Source organism: Aulonocara stuartgranti (genome assembly GCF_965226115.1).
Source record: "Aulonocara stuartgranti genome assembly, chromosome: 20".
Lineage (NCBI taxonomy): Eukaryota > Metazoa > Chordata > Actinopteri > Cichliformes > Cichlidae > Aulonocara > Aulonocara stuartgranti.
Genome location: NC_138956.1, coordinates 14,386,291 through 14,399,931, shown reverse-complemented (window position 1 = coordinate 14,399,931; position 13,641 = coordinate 14,386,291). Strand labels below are relative to the sequence as shown.

General features: G+C 40.8%; 2 protein-coding genes and 1 long non-coding RNA gene across 5 annotated transcripts; 2 read left to right on the top strand and 1 right to left on the bottom strand.

Moving 5' to 3' along the window:
* Window positions 1-1,274: 1,274 nt before the first annotated feature.
* On the top strand, window positions 1,275-3,595 carry LOC309697346. The gene is made up of 3 exons (XR_014273804.1): window positions 1,275-1,694; window positions 1,780-1,891; window positions 1,972-3,595. It is a non-coding gene; the product is annotated as an uncharacterized lncRNA (long non-coding RNA).
* A 3,226-nt stretch (window positions 3,596-6,821) lies between these two features.
* LOC309697888 (uncharacterized protein) lies at window positions 6,822-8,197 on the top strand (the record flags this gene model as incomplete). 3 transcript variants are annotated; one of them, XM_082520097.1, is made up of 5 exons in its annotated part: window positions 7,493-7,588; window positions 7,665-7,727; window positions 7,812-7,871; window positions 7,954-8,085; window positions 8,168-8,197. In XM_082520097.1, 5 exons carry the CDS (start codon window positions 7,493-7,495, stop codon window positions 8,186-8,188), a joined length of 372 nt encoding a protein of 123 aa, XP_082376223.1. The 3 variants fall into 3 exon arrangements, 2 of the variants coding, with proteins under 2 accessions (XP_082376223.1, XP_082376222.1); XR_014273952.1 differs by lacking the exons at window positions 7,954-8,085; window positions 8,168-8,197 and adding an exon at window positions 6,822-6,970 and having other exon boundaries at window positions 7,527-7,588; window positions 7,812-7,913; XM_082520096.1 differs by having other exon boundaries at window positions 7,954-8,181.
* Window positions 8,198-8,243: 46 nt separating this feature from the next.
* LOC309697887 (putative nuclease HARBI1) lies at window positions 8,244-9,450 on the bottom strand (the record flags this gene model as incomplete). Its single annotated transcript, XM_082520095.1, has 4 exons — window positions 9,093-9,450; window positions 8,904-9,016; window positions 8,707-8,818; window positions 8,244-8,626 (listed from the first exon to the last, which is right to left on the bottom strand). The coding sequence occupies exons 1-4, from the start codon at window positions 9,433-9,435 to the stop codon at window positions 8,244-8,246; spliced, it is 951 nt and encodes a 316-aa protein (XP_082376221.1). The 5' UTR covers window positions 9,436-9,450.
* Window positions 9,451-13,641: the final 4,191 nt, after the last annotated feature.

The following is a 13,641-nucleotide window of genomic DNA, read 5'->3' as shown; positions in this document are numbered from 1 at the left end:
ACGACAGGACCCACTAGAACATGGGAACAGGTAAAAGTGAAATATAAGAATATTCTACAGAATGGTAATATTTATCACTTATATTGCTTTTAGTCTCTTGGAAAGAGACCCTGGAATAATCTGTTTGTTTATAACAGCAACCAAGAAAAGGGCAGAGCAACAAAAGACAGGTGGTGGTCCTGCACCCCCTCGTCAACAAGTTGGTTAAGTAAATAATACCCTCACGGGAAAATCGATATCTCTCTATGAGCACACTGTCGCGCTGAGCTAAAGGATCCTGTCTGTCCCGCAATATACGCTGAATTCTGAGGACTCTCCTTATCAATCTTGCACCTTCCGCAATGGGTGGCTCGCGTATACAGACAGGACATGGCTGCGACAGACTTCCCAAATCCACCTTCGCTTTTATAGCTGTGGTCTCTCATCTTGATTACACGAAGTAATTTACAATTGCTACTCTGAAATATGAATTAAATCTGTAATAATCACATACATGTAATAGAATGTTAATAGTACATTTCCCTTTTTTAGGAAATGACCTGTGTGAAATCAATAAATGGATCAGGTGCTGCATTGTCTTTAGTTACATTGATGTTATTTATTTATGGTGAAACAGTGGTGGAATATCGCTGTTGCTTTCGTATGAATGACGCGGGCATACCTGCGTGGCCGCGATCTAATCCTGTTTACATAAAGTAAACCTCGTCCCCAGCAGGTTTACGCTTACGGCTCTGTTGCTATGACAGCAAGTCCCGGATGGGCTTCAGGGAACCGAACGATCCAAGATCACGCGAAATCGTCAACAATCTAATCCAGCTAACTTACTTAGCGAGGTACGAAGAACAGGGCCCTGTTTCAGGAAGCCGGTTTAGTGGAAAAACTGAGTAAGTATACCCTGAGTTAACGAAAACTCTGGGTTTTCGGTTTCACAAAGCGAGTTCAGCTGCAGCCTGAGTGAGTCACTATGACGACACACTCCGTGAAGCTAACCTGCCCCCTAGCAGGTTTACTACAACTAACCCTGACTGTCTCCGCCCCTTTGTCGGAAACCTGACAGTAGGAAGTGTCGGACATGGCGTGCCACTTCCTTGAAGAGCCAGTAGATCGTGAAGCCCAAATTCTCCGCAGAGCTCTCCGCCGGGAGAGAGTGATCAGAGCGCGTTTGGACATTTTATCATTTCCTGATGATTTTCTGTGCGAACGTTACCGTTTCTCAGCACAATCTATAATTTATTTGGATAACATCCTCAGGCCATATATTATGCATGTGACACATCGCGGACATTCTCTCAGTTCTGTACATATTATTTGTATTGCACTTCGGTTTCTTGCAAACGGGAGCTTTCTGTATAATATTGGTGACGCTGAGCACGTTTCCAAGGCTACCGTCTGTCGGGCAGTCAGGAATGTTACAGTTGCACTGAAACGTCTCCTGTACTCGTCTGTGGTGTTCCCCGGTCACAGACCCACAAGATTTATCAAAGAGGGATGCCACAAAATTGCAGGTATCAGGATGACCAAAACTTAATGTATGATGTGGTGATACTTGGACTACTACTTAAATTGCACATTTATTTTCAGGGTTCCCAGGCGTGATTGGCTGTACAGATGGTACTCACATTCCAATCATTGCTCCTTCAGTAAATGAAGGAGACTATGTGAACAGGAAGTCTTTCCACAGCATTAATGTACAGGTACATAGTTCCCTGTAGCATGTCAAACTAACAAATTATTTCATTATAGTAATGGATGCTAATTTGTGTTCTCTGCACTGTGAAGATCATATGTGATGCTGCCAACATTATCACAAATGTGGAAGCCAAGTGGCCAGGCTCTGTCCATGACTCACAAATATTCCGTGAATGTACACTGAGCACAAAATTTGGACATGGTGAGTTGAGAATACTTTAAAATATATAAAGACCAATTGCTTCAGGGACATTTGAACTGAAGTGTACCCTTCTGTCTTAGGAGAGTTCACTGGCTACTTGCTTGGTGATAGGGGGTATCCATGTTTACCCTATTTGCTTACCCCTTACCCTGACCCTGAACCGGGCCCACAGCAGTGATATAATCTGGCTAATTGCAGGACAAGAGCCAGAATTGAAATGACTATCGGAATGCTTAAGGCCCGGTTCCAGTGCCTGCAAAGACTCAGGGTCACCCCAGAAAGGGCATGTGACATTATTGTGGCATGTGTGATTCTTCACAACATTGCCACAATTAGAGGAGAACACTGTCCTTCTGAACCAAACATCAGCAGTGATCCAAACCATGAACATCCTGACCCTCCCACGGACATACAAGATGGAAGAGCAGTCAGAGACACCATATGTCACAATCATTTCTTTTGACCCATCACCTCAACATGTTGAAAGAAGAATAAACAGATTTTTTGTTCAACTGGCTTTATTGGTCGCCTGTATTTCCTGTACACAAAGTATTAAAAGATGTAAACCTCATAAAGTGTCTCTGTTGCTTCCTCCTCTGTAACAGCTGTCAATGTTTCTTCATTATTTTCCTGTAGTAAAGAAATAGACAACATTGCTGTTCTACTGTAAACTCATATAATCTGTGGAGTATTAAGAGTACTCACAACTGCATGTTGGTCTGGCTCAACAGGAGGCTGCACCAGATGCAGTACACCATCACCATCAACTGATAGAATATGAGGTTTATACAGGTCACTTATAACTTACAAGGGACCAAATGGCAATTAACAAACATACCAATCACCTTACACTTCATTGTCATTATGCTCTCAAAGACAACCAAGACTGAGGGAAGGCAAAATCAGTCGGAAAATAACTTCACTACAAAATAATTCATTATGGTAAAGAGTTTATCAAATGAATGTGTCGCACTGCAAAGGTGACTGTGAAGAAAGGATGTATGCACATCATGTATTATTTTGAATTTACCCCTTATGTAGGCACTTGTGTCTTGCGGGGTTATTGCCTCAGAGGATGTCCCCGCAGAGATGCCTTCGGCCACAGGGCGCCCACTGTTTTGGCTGAGGGCCAACTGCTCAGCCTCTGTGAGTGGTGGTGGTGGAGGACCCCCACCTGTTTTTCGGGCCTCCGCTTTTTTTCTGTTGGCTATAACGGGCCACATTTGAGCATACAGAGTAAGCAAATATGTACTTGTAATGTGCTCAGATAATTTCAATAAGTGCTTACAGAAAGAAAATTAATGTAGCCTCTAACTGCAATTGATTTACATGGGACAAACAGACCAAGCACTATGGCTCATAATACAATTACACCTTACCTGTTTGGACTATATTTTTATATTTCATTTTTACTTGCTGCCAGGCACGTTTGGGGCCTGTTGGGTTGCACCTGCGCTCACATCACATCACAAAATAAAATGTATAAAATAACAAATAAAATAACATATGATAAAATAACGTGTTAAATGGGTGGAAATCCCTCGATCAATGTTTAAATTAACACTCACGCATTGACTCTGTCGGCTATGTTTTGCCATGCATGCTTTTGCAGCTGTGGCTGTGTTACTTTTTTCCGCGGAATTTGCATGTTATCGGCATATGCTGCCATCAGAATTTCGGCCTCAAGCGCTGTGAAATACATTGACCGCGCTTTCTTTCCCTCCGTCTCCATGGTGACTCGCTTAATCTGTGCTCCGCTTATCAGGGCTTTATGTATCCTCGTCCGCGCGCTTCACTTGGGGTTAAAGCAACTCCGCGTTGACTGAACTAATTGTTATCAGCCTTTCTGAAACGGAATATTCCGAGTTGGACAGTTCGGGGTTACTCAACCGTGAGTGTCGTTTTTCACTCTGAGTTTTCCAAACCGGCTTCCTGAAACAGGGCCCAGGCCCCAGAACAGAATTTGAATGAAAACAATGGAAGTTTAAAACAAACAAAAGAATTAGAATAAAAACAACAGAGTTTGAATGAAAACAACAGAGTTTGAATGAAAACAACGGAATTAGAATGTACAGAACAGAGTTTGAATGAAAACAACGGAATTAGAATGAACAGAACAGAGTTTGAATCAAAACAATGGAATTTGAACGAAAACGACAGAATTAGAATGTACAGAACAGAGTTTGAATTAAAACAATGGAATTAGAATGAACAGAACAGAATTTGAATCAAAAAAATGGAATTTGAATGAAAACGACAGAATTAGAATGTACAGAACAGAGTTTGAATGAAAACAACGGAATTAGAATGAACAGAACAGAGTTTGAATCAAAATAATGGAATTTGAATGAAAACGACAGAATTAGAATGTACAGAACAGAGTTTGAATTAAAACAATGGAATTAGAATGAACAGAACAGAATTTGAATCAAAAAAATGGAATTTGAATGAAAACAACAGAATTAGAATGTACAGAACAGAGTTTGAATGAAAACAACGGAATTAGAATGTACAGAACAGAATTTGAATGAAAACAAAGGAATTAGAATGTGCAGAACAGAGTTTGAATGAAAACAACGGAATTAGAATGTACAGAACAGAGTTTGAATGAAAACAACGGAATTAGAATGTACAGAACAGAGTTTGAATCAAAAAAACGGAATTAGAATGAACAGAACAGAATTTGAATGAAAACAATGGAATTTGAATGAAAACAACAGAATTTGAATGAAAACAATGGAAGTTTAAAACAAACAAAAGAATTAGAATGAAAACAACAGAGTTTGAATGAAAACAACGGAATTAGAATGTACAGAACAGAGTTTGAATTAAAACAATGGAATTAGAATGTACAGAACAGAGTTTGAATCAAAACAATGGAATTAGAATGTACAGAACAGAGTTTGAATGAAAACAACAGAATTAGAATGTACAGAACAGAGTTTGAATCAAAACAACGGAATTAGAATGAACAGAACAGAATTTGAATCAAAACAATGGAATTTGAATGAAAACAACAGAATTAGAATGTACAGAACAGAGTTTGAATGAAAACAACGGAATTAGAATGAACAGAACAGAATTTGAATCAAAACAATGGAATTTGAATGAAAACAACAGAATTAGAATGTACAGAACAGAGTTTGAATGAAAACAACGGAATTAGAATGTACAGAACAGAATTTGAATCAAAACAAAGGAATTAGAATGTGCAGAACAGAGTTTGAATGAAAACAACGGAATTAGAATGTACAGAACAGAGTTTGAATGAAAACAACGGAATTAGAATGTACAGAACAGAGTTTGAATCAAAACAACGGAATTAGAATGAACAGAACAGAATTTGAATGAAAACAATGGAATTTGAATGAAAACAACAGAATTTGAATGAAAACAATGGAAGTTTAAAACAAACAAAAGAATTAGAATGAAAACAACAGAATTTGAATGAAAACAACGGAATTAGAATGTACAGAACAGAGTTTGAATGAAAACAACGGAATTAGAATGAACAGAACAGAATTTGAATCAAAACAATGGAATTTGAATGAAAACAACGGAATTAGAATGTACAGAACAGAGTTTGAATGAAAACAACGGAATTAGAATGTAAAGAACAGAATTTGAATGAAAACAATGGAATTTGAATGAACAGAACAGAGTTTGAATCAAAACAATGGAATTTGAATGAAAACGACAGAATTAGAATGTACAGAACAGAGTTTGAATTAAAACAATGGAATTAGAATGAACAGAACAGAATTTGAATCAAAACAATGGAATTTGAATGAAAACAACAGAATTTGAATGAAAACAATGGAAGTTTAAAACAAACAAAGGAATTAGAATGTGCAGAACAGAGTTTGAATGAAAACAACGGAATTAAAATGTACAGAACAGAGTTTGAATGAAAACAACGGAATTAGAATGTACAGAACAGAGTTTGAATGAAAACAACGGAATTAGAATGAACAGAACAGAATTTGAATGAAAACAATGGAATTTGAATGAAAACAACAGAATTTGAATGAAAACAATGGAAGTTTAAAACAAACAAAAGAATTAGAATGAAAACAACAGAGTTTGAATGAAAACAACGGAATTAGAATGTACAGAACAGAGTTTGAATGAAAACAACGGAATTAGAATGAACAGGGCCCTGTTTCAGGAAGCCGGTTTAGAAAACTCAGAGTGAAAAACGATACGCAGGGTTGAGTAACCCCGAACTGTCCAACTCGGAATATTCGGTTTCAGAAAGGCTGATAACAATTAGTTCAGTCAACGCGGAGTTGCTACAACCCCAAGTTAAGCACGCGCACGAGGATACATAAAGCCCCGATCAGTGGAGCACAGATTAAGCGAGTCACCATGGAGACGGAGGGAAAGAAGGCGCGGTCGACGTATTTCACAGCGCTCGAGGCGGAAATTCTGATGGCAGCATATGCCGACAGCATGCACATCATGCAGAAAAAAAGTAACACAGCCGCAGCTGCAAAGGAAAGGGAGCATGCATGGCAAAACATAGCCGACAGAGTCAATGCGTGAGTGTTAATTTAAACATTGATCTAGGGATTTCTACCCATATAACACGTTATTTTATCATATGTCATTCTATTTATTATGTTATACATTTTATTTTGGGATGTGATGTGAGCGCAGGTGCAACCCAACAGGCCCCAAACGTTCCTGGCAGCAAGTAAAAATGAAGTATAAAAACATAGTCCAAACAGGTAAGGTGTAATTGTATTATGAGCCATAGTGCTTGGTCTGTGTGTCCTATGTAAATCAATTGCAGTTAGAGGCTACAGTAATATACCACCTGTAAGCACATATTGAAATTATCTGAGTACATCACAAGTACACATTTGCCTACTCTGTATGCCCAAATGTGTGCCGTCACAGTCAACAGAAAAAAAGCGGAGGCCCGAAAAACAGGTGGGGGTCCTCCACCACCACCACCCACAGAGGCTGAGCAGTTGGCCCTCAGCCAAAACAGTGGGCGCCCTGTGGCTGAAGGCATCTCTGCGGGGACATCCTCTGTGGCAACAACCCCACAAGACACAAGTGCCTACATAAGGGGTAAATCCAAAACAATACATGGCGTGCATACATCCATTCTGCACAGTCACCTTGACCAAAATGAACTATGTCGTAGTGAAGTTACTGTCCTACTGACAGAGAATGACAGTCATCAAACAGTTAGGTGAATAAACAACACTGAGACACTTGGAAACTGTTAACGTGCTGCACGGGTGAGGGCCCAGGGAGAGACTCACACACACCGAGCTGCAGTGGTACGTCTTTATTATGAGCATAGCAGTGTCCTTTAATTTTGCATACATGCGTGTGTGTGTGTTAACCTCCCACAGGGTGAGCTCCCTGTTCCCAGAGACAGAGCGAGTAGTACATTCCGTACCTTTCCCAATAAGTGTAACATATGAACATATACCTCAATGCAACATAAAGCTCATAAAAGCGTTTCCACCCTGACACCTACTGATTTTGCCTTCCCTCAGTGTCGGTTGTCTCTGAGAGCATACTGACAATGAGGTGTATGGTGATTGGTATGTCTGGTAATTGCCATTTGCGCCCACATAAGTCATGAGTGACCTGTATGAACCCCATATTCTTCCAGTTGACGGTGATGGTGTACTGCATCTGGTGCAGCCCCCTGTTGAGCCAGACCGACATGCAGTTGTGAGTACTCGTAATACTCCACAGACTACATGTGTCAACAGTAGAACAGCAATGTTGTTAAATGTCTCCACCACAGGCACATGATGACGAAACAGTGACAGCTGCTACAGAGGAGGCCGCAACAGAGCCACACTATGAGGTATACAGTGTACAGTGGAAAATATAACAACTGACGACAATGTGGTACTATGATGACACCATGGACTTACTATGTCCCCGGCAGAGTGATGCTGGAAATGAAGAGGAAGAGGGTCCAGCCACTCCTACAACGAACCTTTCCACAGTGGGTTGTTCAGCACTGATTTACAACCAACCTAAGTAGGCATGTACTATGGATGCCAATGCTATGTCCCTTGTTGCAATAGCTCCCTGTGAAGCAGCTGTATAAGACATATCTGGCCAGGAAGATAAGAAAGTGCGACATGGAAATGGTGCACCTCCAGCTGCAGATCCAAAAGTCGAAGCTGGAGATTGTACTGCTGGAACAACAGTTAAGGGTGGGTGGAGTGATCATAGATGGACGAATCATGTCAGTGTTTGTACAACATACTAATATACGCATTTATTCTTTGTGTACAGGACATACAGGGTGACCAATAAAGGCAGTTGACCACAGTATCTGTGTATTTGTCTTGTAACATGTTGGGTTGACGGGTCACAGGAAATGGTTGTGGCATATGGTGTCTCTGACTGCTCTTCCATCCTGTACGTTCGTGGGTGGGTCAGGATGTTCATCGTGTGGATCACTGCTGTTGTCTGGTTCAGCTGGACACTGTTCACCTCTAATCGTGGCAATGTTGTGTAGGATCACACATGCCACAATGATGTCACATGCCCTTTCTGGGGTGACCCTGAGTCCACGAAGGCACTGGAACCGGGCCTTGAGCATTCTGATGGTCATTTCAACTCTGGCCCGTGTCCTGCAATGGGCCAGATTATAACGCTGCTGTGGGCCCGGTTCAGGGTCAGGGTAAGGGGTGAGCAAATAGGGTAGACATGGGTACCCCCTATCACCAAGCAGGTGGCCAGTGAACTCTCCTAGGACAGAAGAATACATGTCAGTGCAAACGTCCCTGTGGCAATTGGTCTCTGTATATTTCACAGTTACTTCGACCCACCATGTCCAAATTTGGTGCTCAGTGTACATTCCCGGAAGATTCGTGAGTCATGTACAGAGCCTGGCCACTTGGCTTCCACATTTGTGATGATGTTGGCAGCATCACATATGATCTGCCCAGTGCAGAGAACACATATTAGCATCCATTACCATGATGCCATCACTTGTTGGTGTGAAATGCTACAGGGAATTATGTACCTGTACATTGATGCTGTGGACGGACTTCCTGTTCACATAGTCTCCTTCATTTGCTGAGGGTGCAATGATTGGGATGTGGGTGCCATCTATACAGCCAATCACGCCTGGGAACCCTGGAAATTTATGTACCATTTGAGTGGTAGTTCACGTATCACCACATCATGCATTGAGTTTTGTTCATCCTGATACCTGCAATTTTGTGGAATCCCTCTTTGATGAATCTTGTGGGTCTGTGACCGGGGAACACCACAAACGAGTGCAGGAGACGTTTCAGTGCTACTGTAACATTCCTGACTGCCCGACAGACGGTAGCCTTGGAAACGTGCTCAGCGTCACCGATATTGTACAGAAAGCTCCCGTTTGCAAAGAAACGGAGTGCGGTACAAAGAATATGTAATGGACTGAGCGCATGTCCGCGATGTGTCACATGCGCAATATATGGCCTGAGGATGTTATGCAAATAACTTATTGATTGTGCTGAGACACGGTAACGTTCGCACAGGAAATCATCAGGTAATGATAAGATGTCCATACGCGCTCTAATCACTCTCTCCCGGCGGAGTGCTCTGCGGAGAATTTGGGCTTCAAGATCTACTGGCTCTTCAAGGAAGGGACACGCCATGTCTGACACTTCCTGCTGTTAGGTTTCCGACAAAGAGGCGGGGTCAGTCAGGGTTAGTTGTAGTAAACCTGCTAGGGGGCAGGTTAGCTTCACGGCGTGTGTCGTCATAGTGACTCACTGAGGCTTCAGCTGAACTCGCTTTGTGAAACCGAAAACCCAGAGTTTTCGTTAACTCAGGGTATACTTACTCAGTTTTTCCACTAAACCGGCTTCCTGAAACAGGGCCCAGAACAGAGTTTGAATCAAAACAATGGAATTTGAATGAAAACAACAGAATTAGAATGTACAGAACAGAGTTTGAATTAAAACAATGGAATTAGAATGTACAGAACAGAGTTTGAATCAAAACAACGGAATTAGAATGAACAAAACAGAATTTGAATGAAAACAATGGAATTTGAATGAAAACAACAGAATTTGAATGAAAACAATGGAAGTTTAAAACAAACAAAAGAATTAGAATGAAAACAACAGAGTTTGAATGAAAACAACGGAATTAGAATGTACAGAACAGAGTTTGAATGAAAACAACAGAATTAGAATGAACAGAACAGAGTTTGAATCAAAACAATGGAATTTGAATGAAAACAACAGAATTAGAATGTACAGAACAGAGTTTGAATTAAAACAATGGAATTAGAATGTACAGAACAGAGTTTGAATCAAAACAATGGAATTAGAATGTACAGAACAGAGTTTGAATGAAAACAACGGAATTAGAATGAACAGAACAGAATTTGAATCAAAACAATGGAATTTGAATGAAAACAACGGAATTAGAATGTACAGAACAGAGTTTGAATGAAAACAACGGAATTAGAATGTAAAGAACAGAATTTGAATCAAAATAATGGAATTTGAATGAAAACAACAGAATTTGAATCAAAACAACGGAATTAACATGAAAATGACGGAATTTTAATGAAAACAACAGAATTTGAATAAAAAGAGTAGAATTAGAATGAAAACAAAAGCATTTGAATGAAAACAACCGAATTTCAATAAAAAGAATGGAATTAGAATGAAATGAATAGAATTTGAATGAAAACAACGGAATTAGAATGAACAGAACAGAATTTGAATCAAAACAATGGAAGTTGAATGAAAACAACAGAATTTGAATCAAAACAATGGAATTTTAAAGCAAATAACAGAATTAGAATGAAAACAACAGTATTTGAATGAAAACAACGGAATTAGAATGTACAGAACAGAGTTTGAATTAAAACAATGGAATTAGAATGTACAGAACAGAGTTTGAATCAAAACAATGGAATTAGAATGTACAGGGCCCTGTTTCAGGAAGCCGGTTTAGTGGAAAAACTGAGTAAGTATACCCTGAGTTAACGAAAACTCTGGGTTTTCGGTTTCACAAAGCGAGTTCAGCTGCAGCCTGAGTGAGTCACTATGACGACACACTCCGTGAAGCTAACCTGCCCCCTAGCAGGTTTACTACAACTAACCCTGACTGTCTCTGCCCCTTTGTCGGAAACCTGACAGTAGGAAGTGTCGGACATGGCGTGCCACTTCCTTGAAGAGCCAGTAGATCGTGAAGCCCAAATTCTCCGCAGAGCTCTCCGCCGGGAGAGAGTGATCAGAGCGCGTTTGGACATTTTATCATTTCCTGATGATTTTCTGTGCGAACGTTACCGTTTCTCAGCACAATCTATAATTTATTTGAATAACATCCTCAGGCCATATATTACGCATGTGACACATCGCGGACATGCTCTCAGTTCATTGCATATTATTTGTATTGCACTTCGGTTTCTTGCAAACGGGAGCTTTCTGTATAATATTGGTGACGCTGAGCACGTTTCCAAGGCTACCGTCTGTCGGGCAGTCAGGAATGTTACAGTTGCACTGAAACGTCTCCTGTACTCGTCTGTGGTGTTCCCCGGTCACAGACCCACAAGATTTATCAAAGAGGGATGCCACAAAATTGCAGGTATCAGGATGACCAAAACTTAATGTATGATGTGGTGATACTTGGACTACTACTTAAATTGCACATTTATTTTCAGGGTTCCCAGGCGTGATTGGCTGTACAGATGGCACTCACATTCCAATCATTGCTCCTTCAGTAAATGAAGGAGACTATGTGAACAGGAAGTCTTTCCACAGCATTAATGTGCAGGTACATAGTTCCCTGTAGCATTTCAAACTAACAAATTATTTCATTATAGTAATGGATGCTAATTTGTGTTCTCTGCACTGTGAAGATCATATGTGATGCTGCCAACATTATCACAAATGTGGAAGCCAAGTGGCCAGGCTCTGTCCATGACTCACAAATATTCCGTGAATGTACACTGAGCACAAAATTTGGACATGGTGAGTTGAGAATACTTTAAAATATATAAAGACCAATTGCTTCAGGGACATTTGAACTGAAGTGTACCCTTCTGTCTTAGGAGAGTTCACTGGCTACTTGCTTGGTGATAGGGGGTATCCATGTTTACCCTATTTGCTTACCCCTTACCCTGACCCTGAACCGGGCCCACAGCAGTGATATAATCTGGCTAATTGCAGGACAAGAGCCAGAATTGAAATGACTATCGGAATGCTTAAGGCCCGGTTCCAGTGCCTGCAAAGACTCAGGGTCACCCCAGAAAGGGCATGTGACATTATTGTGGCATGTGTGATTCTTCACAACATTGCCACAATTAGAGGAGAACACTGTCCTTCTGAACCAAACATCAGCAGTGATCCAAACCATGAACATCCTGACCCTCCCACGGACATACAAGATGGAAGAGCAGTCAGAGACACCATATGTCACAATCATTTCTTTTGACCCATCACCTCAACATGTTGAAAGAAGAATAAACAGATTTTTTGTTCAACTGGCTTTATTGGTCGCCTGTATTTCCTGTACACAAAGTATTAAAAGATGTAAACCTCATAAAGTGTCTCTGTTGCTTCCTCCTCTGTAACAGCTGTCAATGTTTCTTCATTATTTTCCTGTAGTAAAGAAATAGACAACATTGCTGTTCTACTGTAAACTCATATAATCTGTGGAGTATTAAGAGTACTCACAACTGCATGTTGGTCTGGCTCAACAGGAGGCTGCACCAGATGCAGTACACCATCACCATCAACTGATAGAATATGAGGTTTATACAGGTCACTTATAACTTACAAGGGACCAAATGGCAATTAACAAACATACCAATCACCTTACACTTCATTGTCATTATGCTCTCAAAGACAACCAAGACTGAGGGAAGGCAAAATCAGTCGGAAAATAACTTCACTACAAAATAATTCATTATGGTAAAGAGTTTATCAAATGAATGTGTCGCACTGCAAAGGTGACTGTGAAGAAAGGATGTATGCACATCATGTATTATTTTGAATTTACCCCTTATGTAGGCACTTGTGTCTTGCGGGGTTATTGCCTCAGAGGATGTCCCCGCAGAGATGCCTTCGGCCACAGGGCGCCCACTGTTTTGGCTGAGGGCCAACTGCTCAGCCTCTGTGAGTGGTGGTGGTGGAGGACCCCCACCTGTTTTTCGGGCCTCCGCTTTTTTTCTGTTGGCTATAACGGGCCACATTTGAGCATACAGAGTAAGCAAATATGTACTTGTAATGTGCTCAGATAATTTCAATAAGTGCTTACAGAAAGAAAATTAATGTAGCCTCTAACTGCAATTGATTTACATGGGACAAACAGACCAAGCACTATGGCTCATAATACAATTACACCTTACCTGTTTGGACTATATTTTTATATTTCATTTTTACTTGCTGCCAGGCACGTTTGGGGCCTGTTGGGTTGCACCTGCGCTCACATCACATCACAAAATAAAATGTATAAAATAACAAATAAAATAACATATGATAAAATAACGTGTTAAATGGGTGGAAATCCCTCGATCAATGTTTAAATTAACACTCACGCATTGACTCTGTCGGCTATGTTTTGCCATGCATGCTTTTGCAGCTGTGGCTGTGTTACTTTTTTCCGCGGAATTTGCATGTTATCGGCATATGCTGCCATCAGAATTTCGGCCTCAAGCGCTGTGAAATACATTGACCGCGCTTTCTTTCCCTCCGTCTCCATGGTGACTCGCTTAATCTGTGCTCCGCTTATCAGGGCTTTATGTATCCTCG